This window comes from Amia ocellicauda, chromosome 4 (genome assembly GCF_036373705.1).
Source record: "Amia ocellicauda isolate fAmiCal2 chromosome 4, fAmiCal2.hap1, whole genome shotgun sequence".
NCBI lineage: Eukaryota > Metazoa > Chordata > Actinopteri > Amiiformes > Amiidae > Amia > Amia ocellicauda.
In genome coordinates this window covers 7040128-7065413 of record NC_089853.1, presented here as the reverse complement: position 1 = coordinate 7065413, position 25286 = coordinate 7040128, and the positions used below count along the sequence as shown (strand labels likewise).

The following is a 25286-nucleotide window of genomic DNA, read 5'->3' as shown; positions in this document are numbered from 1 at the left end:
TGTTCTCTAACGGCTGCTGCTAAACAGAGGGAAATTGTCACGGCGGGGACGGGACTCTTCAGCCACGGTTTGTTTTGCTTTTCAGCTTTTAGTTTCAAGAATCCACTTCAGAGAATGTGGCAAATATATATCAGGAATTACAGCCGGTCTTGTCTGGTGTCCCTCGCGATGAAGTGAAAGTTATCACACTCTGTTTTGCCTTTTTTGCTCTGTATGCAAATAATATGATTTCCAGGAAAGAAAAGAAGCACGTCTCATCAGCCTGTTTGAATCAATTGACCCTTTCTCTCCTCCAGTTTCCCCCAACCATTTGTTTGTTTGTTTGTTTGTTTGTTTGTTTTATCTGTGACATTTTCAGTGAAGCAGCCCAACACCCAGGTCATGTTCAGGATCTTTATTTGATAGATTTGCAATGTCAAAAGCAGAGGTTTTCCCCTAAACACCAGCGGATGACACCAGTAGGTTATCTGTCCCTGATTAAACCTCACTGTGGTCACGTTGTGTCCTTTCGGGTTTCCTGGGAATTGAGACAGAAACACATGACCTCAGGTCTCTCACTGAATGTGTGTTTTGTTTTAAAACTCCTGACGGGTTGGGCGGGTGGACCGGAGGTTATTCGGTGTTAAAAAGGTGCGTCAGTTCTGCAGTCGCTGGAAACACTTCTCTACACACCCAACAAACGGCATTAATGACTATTACACCAGAACTAGTACAAACTATCGATCCTTTATTGCAAACCTGTGGGCACCAAGCAAAACAATATGAAATACAGTACATGATTCTGGATGTATTCATGTATATTTATTTAATTGGAAGACAGGATGCCTTTTCCATGTCATAACTATCTGTTGGAGAAGCAGTGGTTTGGTGTTGAATTTGCCCGAAAGGCAAATAACCAACCGCTCATTAATCGCTGTGGCTGCAAGAACAAGGGAGATTTATTTTGGCAAATAAACATGGCACGGCACCGCTTATCAATTCATTGCTTCAAACGCTGCACTGTCACCTGAGGTCCAGGTCCCCCCGTCAGTCTCTCTCATCTCGCCAGCGCTCGGCCGGTGAACCACAGCTCCGTATAAACAGCTCAGTGTATTTGCTACAGAGGTCAGGTTTATGTGCAAACAGATTTTCCCTGGCCCTAATTTAGACAACGTTGGGCAAACCTGTTCTGAATGACTTCATCGGTCTGAAGTAATATGTGCGCTATAGATTTACAGAATTATGGAATCGTTTATAAGAAGTGCGTGTGTGTGCGTGTGTGTGTGTGTGTGTGTATTGGTGGGTTTGTATCCTAAGAGTGAAACACTGGGCGATAATTCAGTTCTGTTCTGTTGTACCATCACCCAAGCCCTGCAAATTATAAGATACATAAGATCAGAGGACATAAAAGAAATAGATCTTCAGACCAGCCTTTAGAAACTGGGTATTCTTGAAGAGCTTTGAGGCCAAGCGTCCCTTTGGCTGCATCTGTTGTAGTTTCTGCGTTGAGAAGAAGGCCGAGTGTTTTTGATTCCTTCTCCAGCAACGTGTGTCAAACAGGTTTAGGCGTTCCTAGTAAGGTGGCTTCAGTATAAATAACTCTATAATAATTATCCTATGATGTGAAGAAGTCTCTTAGTCACTGGGGTTTGGTGCGTTAGGCCATCTTTCCTCTGGGGAAGTTGGACATTTGGATGTGGTCCCCTTGACGCTCAGGGTTGTAGTAAGCAGATGTTCCTCCGTATCTCAGGTCGAGAGGTTCCACTGAGGGTTCCAGCCGAAGAACTAGACACAAATGGGGGAGAGATAAATCAATAAGCACACATGAGAATGGGTGTGTAGGTCTAAGTGGGACTGTTTCTAAACAACACGTCATTGTTTTAGAGGCGTTAAAAGTGACACTTTAACGTCCTGAGAAAGCCTCTGTTTTACAACTATAGATTGGCTTTTGCACTTCCAGGCAAGTGAAGATCTCCTGAAAGCTTCTTCAAGGGTTCTTGAGAGACAGAGCCCCTGAGGGAGAACACAGCCGGGTCGGACGCACCAACTTAGTGACACCCTCTGAAGTCAGAGAACTCAGAGGCAGAGAGAAAACAGCGGTAATGACAGGTCAGCCAGGGGTGGGACGCCTCAGAAAGCTTTCATGCCGGGGCTTTACAAATCTAGGTCAGGTCTTATTAACCCTCTACTCAAACAGGAGGTGGTCGTCTGTGTCTGAAAACAGCCAACGTCTTCAGGAGAGTTTTGGGTTCCTGCACTCACTCTCTCGCTCTCTGAAATACATGACTGGATTGGGCCTCTCCGCCCTCACATTTAAACGAATAAACTGTTAAATAAATAAACAGAAGGGACAGAAAACAAGCTGCAAAGCCATCTATTTTGGAGCGTAGCATAAAACCGGGCCCTGGATGCTGCTATAAACTCCCAGTAGTCCCTCTCACTGTTGTATATCAGTACATCCTCCCCTGGCATGAATCGCTGACTGGGACAAGTGAAACCCATTCTGAGCTTTGGAGGAGAAGGAGAAGAACACAGGAGAATGAATATGGAAATACAGAGACAACAGTTCAGGGGCCCATGATTATCGGGAGACTTGAGGTAGGACTCGCATATTCACCTGGGTCACTCGAGGGGAAGTTGTCATCATACAGCCGCCGGTGGTTGAAGTCCCTCGACTTCCTGTTCTTCAGGAGGATGTAGATGGCGAGGCCCAGTAGGCAGATTCCCAGCGCAGTGCCGATGATGGCCCCTAGGGCCACGCCTCCCCTGCGCTGCTCATACTCGGGTGATAGATCTGAAACATGGAAAACATGTTGGTGGACATCTTATAAGACCTCTTGGGAAAGGATTTCTTTTGAGGGGGAACGACTCCAGTTCACTGTTTGGTCTGTTTGGACTTGAAGGCAGGCAGTTTAGAAATGCTCTAATGCAGTTCTTTGAGGGCGGGCTATAAAAGCTTTCCTTTGAAATGCTTTTCTCTCTCCTCTGAGCTCCTAAGCTTTCGTGCCAGTCCCATTTCAATCCCTCTATTCTTCCCCTCAGTCTCGAGTTACAGTCACTCGGCCGCGCTCTGAATCCCCAGCCCGATGAAACCCAACTCCCTTTGTGTTCCCGCTCACACAGTCCGGCTCCCTGTCCAGCCCGGCCCACCACGTCCCCCTGGATCTGTGCCCGTATCTTCCCTTAATCTCAGCATCGGGTATTGGGTGACCCGGCTCTCGGGAATCCGAGGCACAGGAGAATGGCTCTCGGACCCAGCCAGAGTCCTCTCACTGTGATTATTGCCCCGTTCCCCTGAAATTGTCCGCCTGTGAACAAGTTGCTACCGCAGTTTGGTTTCTGCATTCGAAGCAGAAAGAGTCGAGCTCCGCCTGGGCTCCGGTCCTGGCCAAGTCTCTCCGACTGGGGGATTCAGAGACAGACCGGGTATTGTTCGGGGACCGGACAAAGCAGCACTAAAGACTGCCTGAGAAAATACGGGTTCACTTCTGAGCAGCAACTGTGATCTAATGTTTTGTAGCATATATATAATTGAAAGAATTTCTTTCACAAATAGTTTATATTCATTTAATTATCTTAGAAAGCACCAGGCTACTTCCCTGTACTCGTACGGGCTGCATTGCCCTTTGCATTTCAAGACAAGATGACTAAAGTGACTAGATCCCTTGAACAAAGTACCACACACTTGCATCCCTATAACATGATGCTTAATAACACTGAATGTGATGACGCGGGATCTTGGCATTTCTGACAAACCTACCCATTGATCTGAGTGGCACACACATGAGCTTGAAAGGGGAACATGCATCTGGCGACATTCCTACCAATGCACCAGACTAAACTGCAGGCATTATATGTAAAATGTGTTATTGCACTTTGTATTGCTCTTATATTTTGTAAGTCACCCTGGACAAGGGCGCCTGAAAATAAATAAATATAATAATAATAATAATAATAATAATAATAATAATAATAATAATAATAATAATAATAATAATAATAATAAAGGATGCTGTAAAAGGGGGAACCTCACCTCTCACCGGCTCAGTGTTGTTCCAGGAATCGAAGGTGGTGGTGAAGGAGGGCTCGGAGTCACTGAACTCTGGCGTGGTGGAGAAATTTTCAGTTGGCATCACTGAGGGCATGGGGGTTGGGGTGTCGAACTGGATGGTAGAGTTTTCGCCACTGTCTGTTGCGTTGTAGTCGACCGTGCTGTCCGTGACGTTGGGCCCCTCCGTGGCGTTCCAATCGGGCTGCGCAGGGGTGGTGATCAGGTCCGGGCGGTCCGTGGCGTTCGAGTCGGGCTGCGCAGGGGTGGTGATCAGGTCCAGGACCTGCGTGGCGTTGTCGTGAGTGGCAGTGCTGTTTGGCTCCATAGTGGTGTTTTGAAAGCTGGGGAAGGCCATCGTCAGAGAGCCGTTAGCGGTCAGGGTCTCCATCGAGCTGGTGGGGGACGAGGGCGGCTCTGCGCCAGCGTCCAGTGGAGATATGGTCGTGTTCAGTGTCGTTGCTTGAGTGTTCATTGTCATCAGCATGGGGGAGACGTTGCTTGCTAGTGGGGAAGGACCACTGGTCATGTTTTCAGTCACCAGATTGTCAGTCAGATCCATATTCTCTGATTGTGCGACAGTGAAGATGTGGAGGGCGAAGACCAGCGCGGCGATGACTCTCCAGTGCGGCTCCATCCTTCTTTCTCAGGGACGACTTCTGAAAAGACAGGAAAGGACCCGTTCAAAGACATGGCTAACTCTCACAGAAGGAAATTCTCACGCCTGACAGGTACTTGTATGTGCTGGAAGAAGAGGAAAGAAAAAGACGGCAACTGTGTGAATGCCAATAGACAGACTAAACATTTTCTCATCCCAGTGTACGATGAAAGATGCCTTCTGAATATAAGAGGGGAAACAAAGCATCCCAAGACCACCCTGCTGATTATAGGAAATTAGACATCGTTAAAAGAATCTGTGACATTATTATTATTATTAATATTATTACAGAGGCGTTGTCATTTCTGGGCTCCGATTGTTATGAATGAGTCACCATAAAGACACGTACTGAGATTAGTTCAATCCTTTTATTTCAGCCTAAACAAGTGCTTGACAATTAGAACAGCCCTAATTTAATTGTTTTCTGTAGGTGCGTAGAAACCACTCACATTGCGGGCAGAGCACCACCCTCACTGCACGGATATCATGCCATATTACACTTACTTTCACGTATTGAGCACAGCTCTCCTCTCTGCCCTGTTGACTGACACCCCTGTGTGGTCTGTTATGAGGTTGAACTGTGGGCTGTTAAATCTGCAGAGATCAGAGCCTCCACTGAGTTCAGTTTTTGTGTTTCTCTGAAAGCGCATTATTTTCCCGTTCCCGGACGTCTCTCGCTGCAGTTTATGCACCGTGGCTTCCAATCTTATTTGTTCTCCATAGGCCTTTTCAGAAGAAGGCTTGTCTGGTAAATCTGTGGGTGCAGTTCAGGGTGGGGTGTGTCCTGGGTCCCTAAATGCGGGCCTGATGAAAAATGTGGCCGTTCTGGTTTGAGAACTGCTGTCCGAGGAGGGAACATACTTCCCTCAGCCCTGTGTTGACGCACTCAGCTGGTATCTGGGTGTAGTTGTGTAGTTCATCGGCCTTGTGTAGGCGCCCAGGTGATTGTTTCCAGCTCTCTGTTTTTAATTTAATAATGGCGCCAGAGCTTCAAGGACCCATGTCTGTGTGTCACTCATTTTCCCTCGCGCTGTGCCCCAGCCATTGTAACTCGTGAGCAAGACCGTTCTCCTCACCGTGGTTTAAAAGCGAGGCGAGGCGCTGTGACACTGTACACACAGACCCACAATGCAATCGCAACAAATGCTATATCTATATTTTCCAGCTGCTGACCATAAAAATCTCCAAATATGTTACTGTAACAAAGGTTCTAATAGGAAAAAGCAGAAGCATTTGCAACTGGAAATCTCTGGGCCTTGTTTTTTTCCTATTGGTCTCTTAATTCTCTCTATACAAAGTATGGATCTGTCTGCACTTTCCCTTCCTGCTGTTTTAGCCGGGATCCCTGACCGTCTGCCCTTTATCTGCCTTGTGAAATAACCCCAGCTGGCGTCTGGTGAACTGTGGAATAGTGACGGTGCAGTAGTGTCATTTCAACAGGTTGGCTTTCTTCAGTTTGATCCCTCAGTTAGTCAGACAGCACTATCTGTCTCTGCAGCGAAACCCTGCTGTCAGCCACCCCGAGTGAAATCACAGTGATTTTGTGTATAATGTTCACCGTGAGAAGCAGCTTTGTGTTGTTGTTGATGCTGCTTTGGTTTCGTTTTAGAGTAGCATTGTAGTTGTCAATAAATTCTATAATTTAAAAGATCCTGTACATTTTAATAAGTCATGATAATATATGCTCTTATTTATTAGTAGTCCCCCTCCTCACACCCACTTGAGGACACTGAAGTATTTATCCGAACTCGCGGCGTGCTGTCTATTTAAATTGCAAACAAATTTCCCCCACGCTGCTTCCACTATCAGACAGGGTGAAGGAGAAAATATAAAGGCCGTAGCTCTGTGTTTCGCTCTGCGCTCTTCGTGTCATGGTCTCACGCTCGGCTGTCACGTGTGTTATCTCTCTCAGCTCAACGGGGGAGCGCAGAGATATCAGGATGACAACGACACACTAATGCACTTTCAGGGACTGAAGGGAGGCTGTGGTTGATTACGAGAGAGAGGGGGATAATACGTGATTATTTACCCTGAGAAATGGCATAATCCTGTTCTGCAATTACCTCTCTGAGCCCAGTGCCCTTTACTGGAAGCTGAGTTCCACCTTTTAATGGTTGGTTGTGCATTACTACAGCCTCCCCACCCAAGAAAAGTTAATTAGATTAATAAATAACTACAGTATCTTTATTCCTTGCATGTTTGTGGACGATATATTTCCCAAAGTGTCAGGAAAAACCATATTTACATAAAACCGAATCGTTCTTCCTGGTTTGCTGCCAGTAAAGTTAGCAGAGGACAATTATTTCAAGACAGACACAGGTAAACAAGATCGTTTGGGTCCAGCTATCAACAGTTGTTCAAAACTTGTTTTAAATTCCTGTCAGAGTAATCGATTACCAAAAGAGCTCCGCTTATTTTGGTTCTTCGCCCTCTCCCTTCCCTAGACTGGTTAGTTTTTAAATGAAGGGAAATGAAACAGAATTAAAAGGGAGGAATTAAGGAAGCCCTTTAAGTTGAAAAGCCTCCGATAAAACCTTAAACTGTCGCCCGTCTGTGGCAAGACATCCCAGTAGGTTCAGACTCCAGGGCTCTCTCTCCCTTTTGAAGTCGGACACATACCTGTGGTTGAGCAGGACGGTGAGGGGTCCAGGTGTGTGTAGTCCCAGCTGTGTGTCCCGCGATGTGCGTTTAGGAACAGGTGCAGGTGTGCAGTGTCTCTGAGAGAGGAAGCAAGTCTGAATAAGAAGCGGAGGGCAGGTGGGGCTTCCTGGTTTAGAGGCAGACTGAGAACTGGACGGACCTGATTCCAGCGACCCGACTCACACCTACAAGTTCGTCTGACAGCATTCTCTCAGTGCGGGCGAGGCGGAGGGAGGGAGAGATGGAGGAGGGAGGCGGGAGGAGAAGAGGAGACTCTCCCACAGGTGGCTCTGCTGCCGGCTGGTTGGCTGTTACCTGCCTGTCACCGAGGCTGCTTTACATAATGCCTAATACATGATACCAAAATAAACAGCACACACCTTTTACCTGAGCGATTTCTGCGCTGGGTTAAATCGGGAAGCAGGAGACTCTGGGCTATTCTGATGTGCGTCAGAGCTTTTGTCACTTTTGTGTTCTCCTCTCCCCCCAATAAACAGTGGTGACATCCCGAGGTATTTCTCGGAAGACCTGCCCATGGGTTTCATCTTGTCACCTGAAACCAAGGCCACACTCAAGGGTGCTGCTATCCTTCTACAGGGTTTTTACAGCTAACAGTGCTTAATATAACTGACCTTGTTTTTTGTCATTGTTATTTTAAAGAGATTGTGTTTCGATAGCTTGTCATTGTCAGTATTGCCCTCAGTCACACAAGGATGCTGGCAGACAGTTTGAATAAGTCCGTTCCGTTCTGTGCTCGTAGCGGCTCTGCTCCCACTGTGACCCGAAGGGCACAATGCGAATTATCAGCCGCTCACAGATGCTGGCTGATTAAAAACATTTGTGTAGAGTGGTGTTCGTTTTAGCATTGAAATTCATCTGTGCCCTTTTAGCTGTGTGTGTGTGTGAGAGAGAGAGTGTGTGTGTCCGCATGTGCGTGTGTGTGTGTGTGTCTGTGTGTGTGAGAGTGTGTGTGCGTGAGAGTGTGTGTGTCTGTGTGTATGTGTCTGTGTGTGTGTGAGAGCGTGTGTGCGTGAGAGTGTGTGTGTATGTCTGTATGTGTGTGTATGTGTCTGTGTGCATGTCTGTGTGTGTGAGAGCGTGTGTGCGTGAGAGTGTGTGTGTCTGTGTGTGTGTGTATGTGTCTGTGTGCGTGAGAGTGACTGTGTCTGTGTGTGTGTGTGTGTGTGTATGTGTCTGTGTGTGTGTGAGAGTGTGTGTGTATGTGTGTGTGTGAGAGCGTGTGTGTGTGTGTCTGTGTGTGTGTGAGAGCGTGTGTGCGTGAGAGTGTGTGTGTCTGTATGTGTGTGTATGTGTCTGTGTGTGTGTGAGAGAGAGTGTAACAGTCAGTGAGCTCAAATATGGAACTTGAATATGGAAATATACCCTGACCACTGTGCCCTCTTCACACGCAACTACATCTGAAGGCCGCCCCAGCGTGTCTCGCCTTCAGGGAAGCCGTGGTTCGGCCGGCCGGGGTCAGGTTACCCCAAAAGCCTCTGGTTTCCCCCCAGGAGAGGCGCAGTGTTCTCCGCAAACAATCGTAAATGGGAATCCTTGTCTGTGCTCCTCTGGACGGCACACCTAACGGGCTCTGAAAGCAGGAGGTAATTCCAGGTCTCAGGATCACAGGGGCTCAGGCAGACTGTACCTCTGTATTGTACAGGGAATGTGCATAATATACACAATCTGAAGGGGTAAAAACGGTCTGTTGTATTATGTATGGCTTACAGTTAAGGGAATTTATTTTATTTTATTATGCAGGCTCCCTAGAAACTTCAATTCATTCATTTTCATTTTGGTAGCGCAGTGCCAACCTGAGTGACTGAATTAATTAATTAATTTGACAGTTTTTACAAAAACACAATAAAACATGTATATCCTCAAAGGTAAATAATATTGTACATCTATACAAAATCATTGAGGATTAAAACACAATGAAGTCAAATGACTTATGTCCATTGTAGTCCTCAAGACAGCAGCTGACAGAGAAAACAGACACATGTGGCGATGCTAAACTGTTCCCATACAGTATACTACGGCACACAAAACATCACACACACTAATGTATACATCGACATTATCCCACAGGACTCACAACCTCAAATTCAGTCATAAAAAACAGCAACACATAATCAACCACCTTCCCACACAACCCTTTTTCACTGATGCTTGCTCTCTTAGCCACCGTTTTACACATTTAAAATGTTGTTCTGTTTCTTTATAATCTATTCCAGTCTGCAGCACCAATGTTTTGAAAAGTATTTTTCCCTACCGTACTTCTAAACCGTGTGGTTGTTAGGTTAGCCAAACTAGCCCTCGTATTCTGGTCATGTACACTACCGGTCAAAGGTTTTAAAACACCCCCATTGTTCCAGTTTCTATTGAAATGTAAGCAGTTCAAGTCCAGTGAATAACCTGAAATGGTACAAAGGTAAGCGGTAAACTGCCAGAGGTTAAAAAAAAAGTTTAGGTTACCAAAAACTGAAAAATACTGTACATTTCAGTGTTATTTTGTGTATTCAGTGTTCCTACAGCCTCTTAAGTGTTACGCAGCTCCTGTGCATAGAAGTTACACTGTATTCCTACAATGCGCACATCGTTTGAAAGCTTATTCTCTTGGCTACCAGCGCGTTTCATTTTCAAACACATCCAATTTACAGTTTCAGTGTCGCCCGCCGCCATTCAGAGCCCGGGGGGTAAACGCAGTCTGCTCGGGGGTGATCTAATTCAGAAGATCACAGATCACTCCGATTTCTGTGCAAATAGGCTTGTTTTGTTCAGAACAACCTAACGATTAATCCAGTATATATTATCTGATGTTCTATCAAACATAGAGAAGTTCAGATCCAATGATGTAAAATCGTTGTGTATTAGTACACTGTAAACAGAGTTGTCCATCTTGACATGTTGAGCTCTCTATGTGTGTGTGTTGCTTCTACCAAAACATGGATGGTCTTGTTTTGATCAGTAGACTTTCTGGTTCCAGAATATGTCATAATTGTCAATATTGTCTATATTTTGTATTCCATTTCAGAATGCGGATGTGGGGGACCTAAAAGTTATCTGAAATAAAATATTCTAATAGAAACTGGTGATTATATTTAATCCATGTGATATTCAGATTTTAACAAATAACTTGTTTGTGTTAAAGTTAAAGGACTGAAAGCATCTGGAATGGAATCTGGAATTTAAAAAATAAAAAATGCTATTTTCATGTCCTGTTTTATTTAATTGTTTGCTTTTGTCCAGGTGCTTATGACTTGGTAATGACATTCAGTCTGTTCAGTTAAGTAATTAAATCCCTTTGCCATCACTGACGACGTAGTCAGTGCCGTCAGAAAGGCAGTTCAGCATGTTGGCACAATCACAGCAGCCTCACTCTCTCCCTGGGTTTTGAATACAAAGCGTTTTGAGAGACACGTCACCAGAGCAATGAGGCCTCGACACACCTTGCTAATATCTGCCATGTCACTATCATCATCTCGACATCCCTGCTCTGTCAGCTGTTCAGCCAGTTTGTACTCTAAGTCTCTGCTCTTGGTCTTAAACTGGGATTTGGACCTGGGTCCTCGGGATCTCAACACACATGCGCTGTTGATACACCTGCAGTGAAGCCAGCCAGCGGGGAGGCGTAGACGTGTGTTTAAAGACATTGTATTCAAACGTGTTTGTCAGATACACTGTATTGTGCATACACGAGTCTTACTCACAAGAAACATACGAACATAAGAAAGTGTCCAATCGAGAGGAGGCCATTCGCCCCATCGTGCTCGTTTGGTGTCCATTAATAACTAAGTGATCCAAGGATCCTATCCAGTCTGTTTTTGAATGTTCACAAATGTTCAGCTTCTATCACATCGCTGGGGAGTTTGTTCAGATTGTGATGCCTCTGTGTGAAAAGGCTGAGGGGTTCCTCTTGCCAGTTTGTGTTTGTGCTGCCAGTGAGTGAGTCCTCTACAATGCGTAACAGGATAACCAGCTACAGGGCAAGGCTGCCACTGATACAATGGGCGATGACTGTCTGCTCAGTTTAATTGACAGGCGCGATTAATCATTTTTTCTTCCGTGTGTTTACTCAGTCGAGCAGCCCAGGAACATACTGTTACACAAGTCTTGTTGCCTGGAAACCAGAACAATGAGCCCCCACCTATGAGAAGAGGACAATTAAAAACCGTCTTCGTAAAGAATAAAGTGCAGGCATTGTCTCCTTGAACCGAGCCTTGTGTTTCAGCATGCTGGACGTTTCATGTGTTATCCCTCCTCGGGCACGTGTTTCAACAGATCCATTGTGTTCCTCTGAAGGATCGCAGTTGTGCAACCAAGTTATGTGTTGTGTTCTTTTTTACATCTCTGTTTTGGTTTTGTTTTCTCTTATTTCACATGTAAATAAATAAGAACAGCTTGTGTGTATATCCATCGGCAGGGCTGTTTATGTAACATGCAAACTGATGTGCAGGGAGTCATGGTGTAATTTAAGGTGGCCGTGCGAATAATTACAGATTTTCCTGTCGGAGACGTGCGCAGTCCCAGTCTGACCCCCTGCTTTCTCTTCTTCCAGCCACCGTATTCCTGGAGTTCTGGAAGAGGCGGAGGGCCGAACTGACCTACGACTGGGACCTCATCGACTGGGAGGAGGAGGAGGTAGGTTGCCTTCACACGGGAATTCTGGTCACACATGTGTGTGCTGCTGGCTTCACTCGAACACGTTATTGTCATGTTCAGTAGCACACACACACCTGCAGTGACCAAAAAACTAAACAAAAAGACAGGTTCTGTATTGTGTACCGACTCATTTAATGCAGTCATTGTGGAAATTGGCCTTTGAACATGGAAAGTAATTAAATTGAGTTATGAAATCTGATGAAAACAGGTTTGTCTGGGTTTCTTTACACGTGCAGATGCCTGCTCAATAATCACTGCTCAGCAAGTATTTGCAATTTCAAATATGTTGTGTGATAATGAGTCATCAAGGAGAACACACACCTTCACACTAGAGACACATGTCTTTCTGCAGGGGCTGTCGGGTCCCTGCACCGTGTAGCACACAGAGCCCAGCAGGTACCCAGCGCCACAGCCTCCACCCCACCCAGCGCTACCAATAGCCCCGCTTTATTTACATCTCTGGATTCTGTGATGACAGACCAGTTACGGATGTAGTTAAAGATAAGGAACTTAATTGAGTGCAGAGTTCCTGGAGACTGGCATTGTGTGGGCTTTGACCTGAAGCTCAGATGCTCTGGTGTCGTTCATCCTTGCGGTTCCAACGTTCTCTCAGAAACCAACGCAGACAACGCAGTGGTTTCTACCGCAGTATGACATCCACACAAAACAGACAAAACCAAACAGCTGTCGTGTTTCCTGATTTGAGTGTAACGCTTTTGGTTTTTGTTTCAATAGGTTTAGCGCCTGGAGGCATGTTTTGTTTTGTTTCGCGTTTGGTATGAGGTCTCGATATGAATGGTTAAGTAAAGATGCATTGATGAAACCCACAGAAGTGCGCATGGTGGCCCATCAGTCTCTCTGTCTCCCCTCGGCTTTAACACCCACTCTGTCCCGTCTCTCTGTCAGGAGGAGCTCCGACCGCAGTTCGAGGCCAAGTACTCCAAGTTGGAGCGGGTGAACCCGATCTCGGGCAAACCGGAGCCCTTCCAGCCGTTCACCGACAAGCTGAGCCGCCTCATGGTCTCCGTCTCTGGGATATTCTTCATGGTACGAGCAGAGGAGGCTGTAGGGAGCGACTGGTTTGAAATATCTGTCACTGTGGTTATGATATTTATGTACTGTATGAAACAGTGGAGTGTGCAGACACCTCCCTCTAGTGGATGCTTATGTTATTGATCTAATTTCTCTGACCTTGTGTGTGTACATGAGAACATAAGAACATAAGGAGGTGTCCAATCGAGAGGAGGCCATTCGCCCCATCGTGCTCGTTTGGTGTCCATTAATAACTAAGTGATCCAAGGATCCTATTCAGTCTGTTTTTGAATGTTCCCAAATTGTCTCTTCAGCCACATCACTGGGGAGTTTGTTCAGATTGTGACGCCTCTCTGTGTGAAGAAGTGTCTCCTGTTTTCTGTCTTGAATGCCTTGAAGCCCAATTTCCATTTGTGTCCCCGGGTGCGTGTGTCCCTTCTGATCTGGAAAAGCTCCTCTGGTTTGATGTGGTCGATGTCTTTCATGATTTTGAAGACTTGAATCAAGTCCCCATGTAGTCTCCTCTGTTCCAGGGTGAAAAGGTTCAGTTCCTCAGTCTCTCAGTAGGACATTCCCTTCAGACCTGGAATAAGTCTGATTGCTCTCCTCTGAACTGAGTGTTTCTCTGACCCAGTGTGTGTCTCTGACCCTGTCCCCGCTTGTGTGCAGATCTCGCTGGTGCTGACCGCAGTGTTCGCTGTTGTGGTGTTCCGGCTGGTGGCCATGGAGCAGTTCGCCTCCTTCCACTGGGACTTTGTGAAGAAGAACTGGCAGTTCGCCACCTCGGGCACTGGCGTCTGCATCAACTTCATGATCATCATGTCTCTCAACGTGGTGCGTCCGCCAGCTGGGCCCCTTTCTCAACACCTGTACACAATGTGAACCATGTATTACTATATCATCATCATCTTGAAGGCCTCACCAAGATCTTTCCACTCTCATCTTTTCTGTGGTCTCGTTCTCTGTGGTCTTCTCTGTGGTATTTTCTCTTTTCTTCTCTCTGATCTCCTCTGTGATCTTCTCTCTGGTCTTTTCTGTGATCTTCTCTCTGGTCTTCTCTGTGGTCTTCTCTCTGGTCTTCTCCTTGTTTGTTATGCATGTCTTGGGATCCATTATAACTCAAGTCTTTAGTCCATCTCTGCTCTTCTTGCAGTCTGTCCAGCGCTAGGCCATTCTAACATCTCTGTGCCTTTAGTGATGTGACCCATCTTTGTTTGATCAGTTTATTTGTTTTTCTCTCTCATATTATTCCAAGTGTGTATCTTTCTGTGCTTATTTTCCTTGTTTGAAGTTTCATTTGATATAACCCTTGGGAAAATGGGCATATATACACTCCATCCCTGCCAACTGTCAGTGGGTTGGCAATGGTTAGACATATTGATGATGATTTATATGTAGTTATATCTGTCCTTTTTTATGTAGTGATTTTAATGCCATTGTTTTGTTCTCCTCTTTCAAGGTCTATGAAAAGGTGGCTTACTTACTAACGAACCTAGGTAAGCACTTTCATCAAGGAAAACAAAAATTTCCTGCTGGCTGAATCTAATGCAGGACTTGGAATCAGTTTCTGTGTCTGTCGTTCTGCAGAGCATCCACGGACCGAGTCGGTGTGGGAGAACAGCTTTGCTCTCAAGATGTTCCTGTTTCAGTTTGTGAACTTAAACAGCTCCATATTTTACATTGCTTTCTTCCTGGGAAGGTAGGTAACCCTGACAAACAGGCCTCTGAACTAAACAAGTAGTGACCACCCATAGCCACCCTACAGTTCAGTATACATCCTATATGCATGTATGTGTTTATAGACCCTTGTAGCTCCAGTCACTTTATTCAGCTCTGGTCTTGAAGTGAGTTCAGATTAAACTTACATGGGATGCACTTCCCCGTAAATAACCTTCTCCGCGGCCTGACTGGGTTTATGGTTTCAATCCAAGCTTCTCCTCTGGCTTCTCCGAATGTCTTGATGCAATGAAGAGAGGTTTGTGTGGTTCACTGACTCGCTGCCCGTCTCTCTCCGTTCTGCAGGTTTGCAGGGCGACCCGGAAAGTACAACAAGCTGTTTAACAGGTGGCGGTTAGAAGAGGTAGGACACTCTACACAATCAGTTGTCTGCAGCTCAGTGGGGGAGTTGGGGGGATGGAGGGGTTTGTTATGAGTTTGTTCACATGAACAAGCAGCACTAATTCAGTTGTATAGTTCTCAACCTGCCTATGTTGTAGAATATGCTGCTGTGTGTCTCGTGTATATATATATATATATATATATATATATATATATATATATATATATATATATATATATATATATCCAATATATTCTTTGAAATGGGTTATATTGTATTTGTAATCCTCCTAATCATCACCCATGATTACTTTGATAATGCATGTTAGGTTTGTTTGTGGTGGTTGTTGTTGTTTCTGTGGTTATTATTATTATTATCATTATTATTATTTGATAGTGTCATCCGAGTGGCTGCCTGATTGACCTCTGTATGCAGATGGGCATCATCATGGTGCTAAAACAGATCTGGAACAATTTTATGGAGCTCGGTTACCCGTAAGTAACAGCCTCTCGTCCTGCGAACGGCTGCATGATCGATCCTCTGTGTCCGATCACATTGGTGCGCAAAGAATATATTGGAATAACAAACCACTGGCCGCTGAGAACCCAGATCAAGCCGGCAGACTGCTGCTGCCGGAGAGACAAAATGCGTGTCAGAGTGCGTTTTACGGATCGGTGCTGTGCGCTTGTGGATGTTTCAGCAGCTGTTGAGCTCTGTGTGTGAAGTTTCAGCTGCACACAGGCAGGTTCACAGCTCCCCCATGACACACACTATCACACAACTCCCAGGGAGATAAAGATCAAGAGAACGCACGCACAAACAGCCAGGAGAAATCATTGTCCAGTAATTGCTCTTGAGTTTCCTTCTGCAGTGTCAATATATATTGATCCAGTTTGACCATTAAAAAACAAGATGTCGAAAATACGTGAATATTAAATGTTCAAAGTTCACCACGGTAGGCTAGTACCTCCTGCTCTCTGTGTCCACCGCTGGCGCGTGACCAGTGCTCTCCTGCCGTCTCCCGTTTAGGCTGCTGCAGAACTGGTGGGCCCGCAGGAAGATAAAGATCGGGGGGCAGAATACGGAGGCCAAGGTCCCGCTGCCCCAGTGGGACAAGGACTGGAACCTGCAGCCCATGAATGCGCATGGCCTGATGGAAGAGTATCTCGAGATGGGTAGGCTTCTGCGTCCATACGGGCTCTTTACTCCGGACTGGACTCTCTCTTGACTATAGCGGGAGGGACGGGGGGTCTCCTATCCAGAGATGAGATTAATCAATCCTGTAATCCAGTTTGGGTGATGTGGGCTCCGTCAGAGAGGACCCTGCTATAGAAAGAGACATCCCAGACTGACCATAAACAACTGTAATGTGATAGTGAAGGACTGTTATTCTTGCCACTCTGATCTAATGCCATTCTTAGGTATAAAGGCACTTTCCCATATAAGAGCTGAGTTCGCTTTGTTTAGATGGTTTACACACTGTAACATCAGTTACATCAGTCCGTCCTCACTTAATGTCTGTGGTGACATTAAGACAACAAACAGAAGACAGAGGTGAAGTGCAGGCCAGTTACAGAGGTTGTTTCTCTCATCTCTCAGTGCTGCAGTTTGGCTTCACCACCATCTTCGTAGCGGCCTTCCCCCTGGCTCCCCTCCTGGCTCTGCTGAACAACATCATCGAGATCCGGCTGGACGCCTACAAGTTCGTGACGCAGTGGCGGAGGCCCATGCCAGCGCGCGCCACAGACATCGGTCAGTCTCTCGTGGCTGGGAGGAGTGGTGCTCACTTTGCCCCCTTGTATCACATCCTAATGTTTTGAAACTGTGGACGAGAGGAAATGAACACTGCAGCCCTCACGGCCATCGAAACTTCAGTGTTCAGTGCTTGTGGCCAGTATGGTGTGGTAGGCAGCTACCATTTTAGGAGAAGGAAGACGGCAAAGCCAATAAAAAGGCTTCATGTAGTACAGGGTTTATGATTTTTTATTTGACAGCTGTAGAGTAACTCTTAAGAAACATAAGAACATAAGAAAGTGTCCAAGCAAGAGGAGCCCATTCGCCCCATCATGCTCGTTTGGTGTCCATTAATAACTAAGTGATCCAAGGATCCTATCCAGTCTATTTTTGAATGTTCCCAAATTGTCTCTTCAGCCACATCGCTGGGGAGTTTGTTCAGATTGTGACGCCTCTCTGTGTGAAGAAGTGTCTCCTGTTTTCTGTCTTGAATGCCTTGAAGCCCAATTTCCATTTGTGTCCCCGGTTGCGTGTGTCCCTGCTGATCTGGAAAAGATCCTCTGGTTTGATGTGGTCGATGTCTTTCATGATTTTGAAGACTTGGATCAAGTCCCCACGTAGTCTCCTCTGTTCCAGGGTGAAAAAGTTCAGTTCCTCAGTCTCTCAGTAGTACTTTCCCTTCAGACCTGGAATAAGTCTGGTTGCTCTCCTCTGAACTGCCTCTATATCTTTCTTGAAGTGTGGAGCCCAGAACTGTCCACAGTATCCAGATGAGCTCTAACTAGTGCATTGTACAGTCTGAACATCACTGCCCTTGTTCTCAATTCTACACTTTTGACAATATACCCTAGCACTCCATTTGCCTTTTTTATTGCTTCCCCACATTGTTTGGATGGAGAAAGTGAGGAGTCCACGTAGACTCCTAGGTCTTTCTCATGCGTTACTTCATCTAGATCTATTCCTCCCATAGTGTAATTATTGTGGACATTTTCGTTACCTGCATGTAATACCTTGCACTTTTCCACATTGAATTTCATCTGCCAGGTGTCGGCCCACAACTGAATAATATCTAAGAATAACTTGATCTTTTCCAATACCAATCTCGTTTCTGTCTGGTTCAATCACTTCAAAGCATGGGCAGCGCATTTTTTCCGGGAGAAAAGCCCCACCCTGTAGATGTAGATTGGTGTCACACATTGAGCCGTCGGCCTGACCTGCAGCTTGTCTTTGCTCCCTCCCCGGCAGGGATCTGGTATGGGATCCTGGAGGCCATTGGCGTCCTCGCGGTCATCACCAACGCCTTCGTCATCGCCATCACCTCGGACTACATTCCTCGCTTCGTGTACGCCTTCAAATATGGGCCCTGCGCAGACAAGGGTTACCGAAGCGACACGTACGTGTGGAAAGACCGCAACTAACACCTCCTGTTTCTTTTCACTTTCTCTGTCTCCCTCTCTCTCCCTCTCCCTCTCCTCTCTCTCTCTCTCTCTCTCTCTCTCTCTCTCTCTCTCTCTCTCTCTCTCTCTCTGCCTGTTCTCTGATTCCAAGATGCTATCTCCAGTATTTAAGGATTTGCAGAGCTGAGCAGTACACTTTGTTGTTATTATCTTTACTATTAGTTATGTATTTATTTAGCTGATGCTTTTCCAAAGCTGACAGATTTGGCATCCAGTGACTTGCACCGGCACAGTTGTTCCGTGTTTTTGGGTACTTTGCTTTGCTTAAGAGTACCGCATCAGTGTCTTATGTGAGATTTACAGTGCAGTACCACCCCAGACTGCTGGAGCTGAAAGGAAAACATGTGTGATTTAACATCTGATTAGTCTCTAGGTCGCTTCAGCTGAAACGAAACCTAATGAGTGTTAGACAAACATGGTTTTCCTCACCGTTAGGGCCCCAGGCACAGCTCCAGCAGATGTTTGCTCTCTGGGCATGTAGTCCCTCCTCACACAAGACCTGCCCTAACTGTCACTTGTCTGCCAGGTGTCTGAGAGGCTACATGAACAGCAGTCTGTCCGTGTTCGACATGGGGGTCCTGCAGAACGGGCAGACGGGGCACTGCAGGTATGTCACATTGAAATATTAGTTTTAATGTGATTTAACATTCATGACCTTCAGGGGATTCACGTCAGAACAGACCGCAAAGTGTTGTACCCCCCCGGACCTCGTGTTTTACATCCCGCTCCTCTTGCCTGACCTCACGGCCCCGTTAGTCTGTCCCACAGTCTCCCCTCTACAGTGCCCTGTGCAGCGCAGGAGCCCGATGGGAGGACAGCCGCAGTGGTAATGCCTGTGCTGTGCCCTTGCAGGTACCGTGACTACAGAAACCCGCCCTGGGTCGACCCGCCCTACGACTTCACCCTGCAGTTCTGGCACGTGCTGGCGGCCCGGCTGGCCTTCATTATCGTCTTCGAGGTTGGGCTCTCGTCGTCGTGTTGTCCTCTGTCTGTTTCATGGTTTAACTGTCCGGCTGCACGGCCAGCCCTTTTACTGCGGTACCTCTGAGGGGAACCATTACTGTACCGCACTAAGCACTTTTAAAATGGTGGAGGGCAAAGCTACAGGGCAGCTTTGTTTGGGTGGGTTGGGTTTTTGCGTAACAGTAGCACGTTGTAGTTCCTGTGTGCGCACACTGTGGGCTCTCTGAGTCTTTACAGTCATCAGTCAGTGAGTAATACATCATAAAGAAGCGAACAAACCAATAAATCAATAACAGGGGAATTCCAGTGACAGGTGTCTTTGTTTTGTTCTGCTTTGTTCTGTCGGTGCAGCACCTGGTGTTCGGGATCAAGTCCTTCATCGCCTACCTGATCCCCGACATGCCCAAGGACCTGTGCGACCGCATGCGCCGGGAGAAGTACCTGGTGCAGGAGATGATGTATGAGGCAGAGCTGGAGCACCTCCAGAAGGAGAGGAAGAAGAACGGGAGGCGCTATCACCACGAATGGCCTTAGCCGCTCCGCCCTCACCCCGCTGTGCCGGGAAGCGGCAGGCGGTTCGGACTGCATTCACAGGAGCCTCCGGCCGGGCCGGGTAGGTGCGCTGGACCGGTTGGGCAAGGGCAGCACCGGCGGAGGACAGGGACGACTGGAGCATGCGGCCGAATGGGATGCCTGTGTCCGTGTTGCTTTCTGGAGAAAAAAACACAAAAACACTGGGGGGGGGGAAACACTCGGAGAAAAAAAATATATAAAGCAAACCGAAGAAAATGCCTTGCGAACGAGCGTTAGTTCATTAGACCCCGTCACCCGGCGTCCCAATCAGATTAACTTTAACATTCGATAAACAAAAAGGATAATACTTTTTCAAAATAAGCACAGTGTGCTTCGCAAATATATATTTATTTCTTTTTCATTTCTTTGTGTTGTTTCTGATGTTTCTTAAATGGAAACTCGACCAGTGAAGGTGGTCGGACCCGTGGTGTCGTACTGAACTAACGGTCAGCGATATAGAACGCTAGCTCTCCCCTAAGCTTAGTCCTGCGGTCTTGTCTGCCTGTGCAATATGAGTGCTTTGAGGATGATCTGTGCAATTGTAATGTTTCCTATGCATATCAAGGGCTGTGGGGCACCGCCGTCGCTTTCACCGGACCTACAACACAACCCTGATGGCTGTTTCCGGCAGCGTTCAAAACAAAACCCTATCATTGCGACAATGGCTTTGTGCCACTGATACAAAATGGGTTGGTCTTTTTACAGCGCAGTTTAATTTACATCTCATTAATTGGCACACTCTCATTTACATCTCATTAATTGGCACGCTCTCGTCACTTCATTCTAATGAAAACCATTGATTTCACATGCAAAATCAAACTCTTACCAAATGAATATAAATATATATATTTATGCAAATGTATATTGTCCTGTATATATATAATATATATATATATATTATATTTAATATATATTATATATACGTGTAGCATGCACATTTAAGTTTTCAATGGTTTACGGTAGAAACACACAGGTCGTCTGGTGGCTACAGTTCCTTTGCAGGCTGGTTTGAACAGACGCATGTCGATGTTTACTTATACTCACATCGTGTGAATTTCCGGGACGACTAGTTTTATATGTTTTCGTGCGATTCCAGCTGTGTTGTCCTGCTCGTGCGCAGTGAGGACAGGTGACCTCTGCACTTCTGTGCCTCATGAGCATTAAACACTGTTCATACTGCACATTCACACTTGTCAAGTGAGTCAGGAATGAGCGCTCTTAAGTAATTTATTTCAGCACTAATTCCGTTTCAGAGAACAACTAAACAGGAAATAAAATGTGCTGAAAGACAGGAGCAAGGAAAAAAATGAACGTGATCTTTTCTTGGAGATTCCTGGTCCTGATTACGAAACACCATCGCATTTATATGTCCGTCCCCTTGTTATATCTCCTCTCTGCCTTTCTGCAGGGGATTGTCTTTCCCACGTTGTGGCTGGAAACCATTAGCCTTCCCTAAGCAATCTGAGGATACATGTTCAGGGATAAAGCATATCAAACAGCTGCTCAGATCAAGAGACGCCTCTTCACGTAAAGAATCTCACCAATCTGTCGCCCGACCGTCTCACGTCAGGAAATGTCTCTGATTTGGGTGCATTTACTTTATAGCATCAAATGGGCCAATGGTTGTCAAAATAAGTTGCATCTTAACCAATTATTTTCCATTTGTATTATCATTTTCTTTCTTTGTTTGTTTTACCAATCATGCATTTCAGACTTTCTCTGGCCTTTGTGGTCCTCAGTGTCGCGCACAGTCTCTTGCTTTGCCCATTCGCACGTCTCCTTTTAAAAAGACCAGTCGTGTTCGTGACTATGCACCTCTTTTGTATCGGATCTCTAACAAACTTGTCACTGTTGGACTTTCTAGATTCATACACACGAACGTTAGCGATTGTGCTTGCAATGTATGAACTAATTTCACCCTTGACTGGTTCAAGGCATTGACAAATGCAAAGAAATTAGTTTGATTAAAAACCCTTCCCAGGAGGGAAAAGTGGGTGATTAAGTAAACATCTGGAACTCGATGTGTGTGAGGACAGCTGCATGACCTCAGTGTCTTAGCAACATAAACTCAACGCTGTTCATTGTTTTCTGAAAGATTTTATCTGTGCTTATTTTCCCATTTGTTTTCGGCTTGCCTGTTGCGTTATACCTCAAACTGAAGAAATGAACAGCTGTGTCTGCCTCGCTTTTTATCAGTGGAAAACACTTATATGATACTCAAAAAAACGTGTTCCAGTAGTTTTGGTGTCAGTTGTTAGAAAACGGTTTTAGATTAAGTTAGGAAACTTTAACCCAATCGCAAACGACCCTCACGACAACTTGACGATGGCATTTTGTCACAAAGGGTTTTTCTTTTACTTTATGCAAACATCAGTAACTGTGTGTTATGAGTTTGAGGCGGCCATGCAGCTTACAGCTTTGATTCGGTCGGCACCTCAGTTAAAAGGATTGTTTTTTAACAAAGAAGACATTTATTTTTCTATGTAGTCTTCAACAGGTCTGGGTCATCAGGTGAAATCCATCTGTCAATAGAGACTGGCCTGACTAAGAAAAAACATGCATATTGAAGCTGTAAAGCACAAAATATCTACATTTAAAATAAAAATAAAATAAAAAAAAAACAAGTGTAGATGATGTTATGCAAAAACTGCCTTATTTCCGTGTTAATTATTATCCATTTAAATGAATTGCTGTGAAGATATTCATGCAACTTAAAACCCCAAATATGATTTTCTCCAGCTGTTGATTACAGCGTTTGGTTCACCATAATGCTTGACTTGCAATAATGCTATTTAAAGTTCTTATTTTTCTTTGTTCTTATGTATAATGTTTTGCTATATAAAGGTTATTCTTAGTTTCACATCGTACAAAAGAATGTGTGACAACATATACTCTATATGTATAATCTTCTGAATGCATTTCATATCTATTAAATGCAATTCAGCTGTTACAAACAATTAAGCATTAAATAGTCTTCAGGATTATGTATGGCTGTGATTGCTGTAAATATGTTTTCTTGGTCGTTAAGCTTTTTAGATTCTTGCCTTTAGCATTTGCATGGTTATTAGCAAATCCTGCAGCCGTTACATGTGAAGAAAAGAAACAGCACCTTATATGTACGCTTGTTCGGTGGAAAATCAATTAAAGTGAGAATGCGTGGTCTTACTCTATTTAAGGCAACTACTTTTCAGGAAAATCCTTGGATTCCCCAAAAATCTGCTTGATTTAACATCAAAGCAAGAAAGAAAAAAAGAAGGAAGAAAGCTTTAAGAAATTTAGCAAAGAATACATAAATACACAATATGATATATTTTTATATTTGGATTGACACAAATATTGCATAAGAAGTTGAGCTGTTTATAATTTGCATATCTTTGAAAGATGTATCTGTTTACCTCCTTGTCCTCCTGACTCTTTCATGGGAAGCAGAGTGATGTTTTTCCAGCTTTGTATGAAAGACCAATCATTTCACTCGGCCAACAATAGAAAGAGACTCTGTAGCCAGTTCCCCTCTGGTTATGATGGAAATGCCAGGTATTGTTTCCCAGTTGGCTCTGTGCTACACTGGCTTCACTGGAGTTCGGCCTCGTCACCAGCAGAGGGCGCTGTCTGACACTGTACTGCACAGTTGTGCGCTTTGTGTGGCTGAAGTCGCGCTTTTTGTGTGTTTGTTTTTCTGAGTTCACGTTAGTGCCGTGCATTCCTCATACCAGAAAAATCTGCAGAGTTTTGACAGCCAACATGTTGCAATTAACACATTCCCATTTCCTCAGCAGGGCTGCTATAAATGCTGCCCCCCATCCCTAAAGTAAATTACTCGTGTCTTTTACAACCAGTCGGGGGATTTCTACAGTACATTTCGAGACAATGCGTTGTTGGCCTTTTTCTGTCTCTCGTATCAGATTGAAACTGGCTGCCGCAGAAAGCCCTGCCAGGCGTAATCTAGCGCACATGGGATGCTATTGACTCGAATCTGCTTTTGAAGGATGTTGTAACAATAAGACACAGATAATACAGATCTTTTGGTAGCATTGTCAGTTTCATTATGCGATGATCACAGCAACTGCTATTCATTGGTAGTTTTTGGCAGCATGTTCCTTCCCTTTGGTACAGAGCGCTGAACACGCTGTGGCAGAGAGTTCAGTGTCTCCCTGTGAGCTGCAGTAATGCGTCGTAGCAGGACCGGATGCGGGCAGCCCAGCTCACTGGCCCCAGTCATATTCGCACACATGGAAAATTGCTTGTGAATATATTGGCAATGGAAACAGAATAATTCAACGTTGGAGGGTCTTTTCAGCTTTGAAGTTGGATCAGATTCATAAACACTGCACATTTAGAAAATACACTCTTTGACTGTTTACTGCTGCTCAGAACTAGAATAGATTGTTAAAACAATTAAGAATAAACAATAAATTACAGACACACAACTGTCAAATCTGAAACCCATGTTTTACTGCTAATACTACCAGAAGATCTGAATTTAGTTCTGATTTATTTACATGACACTGAAGTCTTTTGAGAGGGGTCCCAATGGAAAGCCATTCTGCTTCCATAGGTCAACGTAGTTTGACAAAATTACTCCTGGCCCTCGGCGCGGGTGCAGCCAGGCGGGGAAATCCTCAGATCAAGCCCCCCTGCTCCTCGTTAGCTCTATAGACGTGAGTGGCAGAGAAGCACAGTAGGCTGGTGTTTTTAGCGAGTGCTGCCGATGCTTGTGTGTGTGGGGATGTATTAGTGATGAACATTGTTTACGTCATCTTTGTTTACATGTAAAAAATTATGTAATTCCATGTAACATGAAACAAATATTTGGATATCACGTTTTTTCTGTAATAAAGCTACAATTGTATCTTTAAGTTCAGTTTGTTTCCCTCCCTCCCTCTCCCTCTCTCTCTCTCTCTCTCTCTCTCTATTGGTCTTTCTCTGTCACTGAACAGTGAACAGTGGTATTCATGAATTAAAACCTACCGGTTATATGGAAGAAGGGGCTCTGATTTGACATGCTTGTGAAACCGAACAACAGAAGAGTCACTCGAAGGGAAGAATTGTGCAGCGCCGGCACTGCACATTGCCCTAATACATACACACACCTATTTCTAACTAAATATTTCACTTGCTGTTATTGTTTAGCAATACAGATTGTGTGGCCAAACAGAGCGCTTACAGTTTTCATCTCAAACTTTCTTTTCGCATCAGATTAAGCCATTCGTTTGTCACAGATAGGCGAGGGCCACATCTGGAACCCCGTCCAGCTCTCGGGAGGGTCTGAATCACCTTTGAAAACTCAAGCTATCGCTCAGAGCTCAGGGAAGAAACTCTGAAGAAGAAACATGTCTGCTCCTGGAAACTCATAAACCAACTGTTTACTAATAATGAGATACAGTAACAGCTCTTCGGCTACTGGCGCGTGACGTGGTTAAACGACAATCCAGCGTCCATCCGCAGCGATAAATCTTTAATTTCAATAAACAGAATCGAGAA

At 45.2% G+C, this 25286-nt stretch overlaps 2 protein-coding genes across 2 annotated transcripts in view; one reads left to right on the top strand and one right to left on the bottom strand.

Annotated features, from left to right (window-relative positions):
* Positions 1-24661, top strand: part of ano3 (anoctamin 3) — a 92905-nt gene extending 68244 nt beyond the window's left edge. The window contains exons 15-27 of the mRNA XM_066700790.1: positions 11884-11966; positions 12894-13034; positions 13689-13853; positions 14479-14515; positions 14607-14718; positions 15042-15099; positions 15475-15572; positions 16108-16253; positions 16678-16830; positions 18058-18205; positions 18796-18876; positions 19122-19227; positions 19584-24661. Coding sequence (XP_066556887.1) covers positions 11884-11966; positions 12894-13034; positions 13689-13853; positions 14479-14515; positions 14607-14718; positions 15042-15099; positions 15475-15572; positions 16108-16253; positions 16678-16830; positions 18058-18205; positions 18796-18876; positions 19122-19227; positions 19584-19766 — 1511 coding nt within the window. The 3' untranslated portion in view covers positions 19767-24661. The remainder of the gene's footprint in view (positions 1-11883; positions 11967-12893; positions 13035-13688; positions 13854-14478; positions 14516-14606; positions 14719-15041; positions 15100-15474; positions 15573-16107; positions 16254-16677; positions 16831-18057; positions 18206-18795; positions 18877-19121; positions 19228-19583) is intronic.
* LOC136747689 (mucin-15) lies at positions 708-7466 on the bottom strand. Its single transcript, XM_066700789.1, has 4 exons — positions 7305-7466; positions 4013-4686; positions 2597-2773; positions 708-1764 (listed from the first exon to the last, which is right to left on the bottom strand). The coding sequence occupies exons 2-4, from the start codon at positions 4662-4664 to the stop codon at positions 1637-1639; spliced, it is 957 nt and encodes a 318-aa protein (XP_066556886.1). The 5' UTR covers positions 4665-4686; positions 7305-7466; the 3' UTR covers positions 708-1636.
* Positions 24662-25286: the final 625 nt, after the last annotated feature.

Excerpts from the sequence above, each read along its gene's own strand:
- LOC136747689 (XM_066700789.1), bottom strand. The coding sequence starts at position 4,664 with ATGGAGCCGCACTGGAGAGTCATCGCCGCGCTGGTCTTCGCCCTCCAC. Across the intron at positions 2,774-4,012 it reads CAACACTGAGCCGGTGAGAG|ATCTATCACCCGAGTATGAG; the intron begins GTGAGGTTCCCC and ends TCCATGTTTCAG. Across the intron at positions 1,765-2,596 it reads CTTCCCCTCGAGTGACCCAG|TTCTTCGGCTGGAACCCTCA; the intron begins GTGAATATGCGA and ends ATTTGTGTCTAG.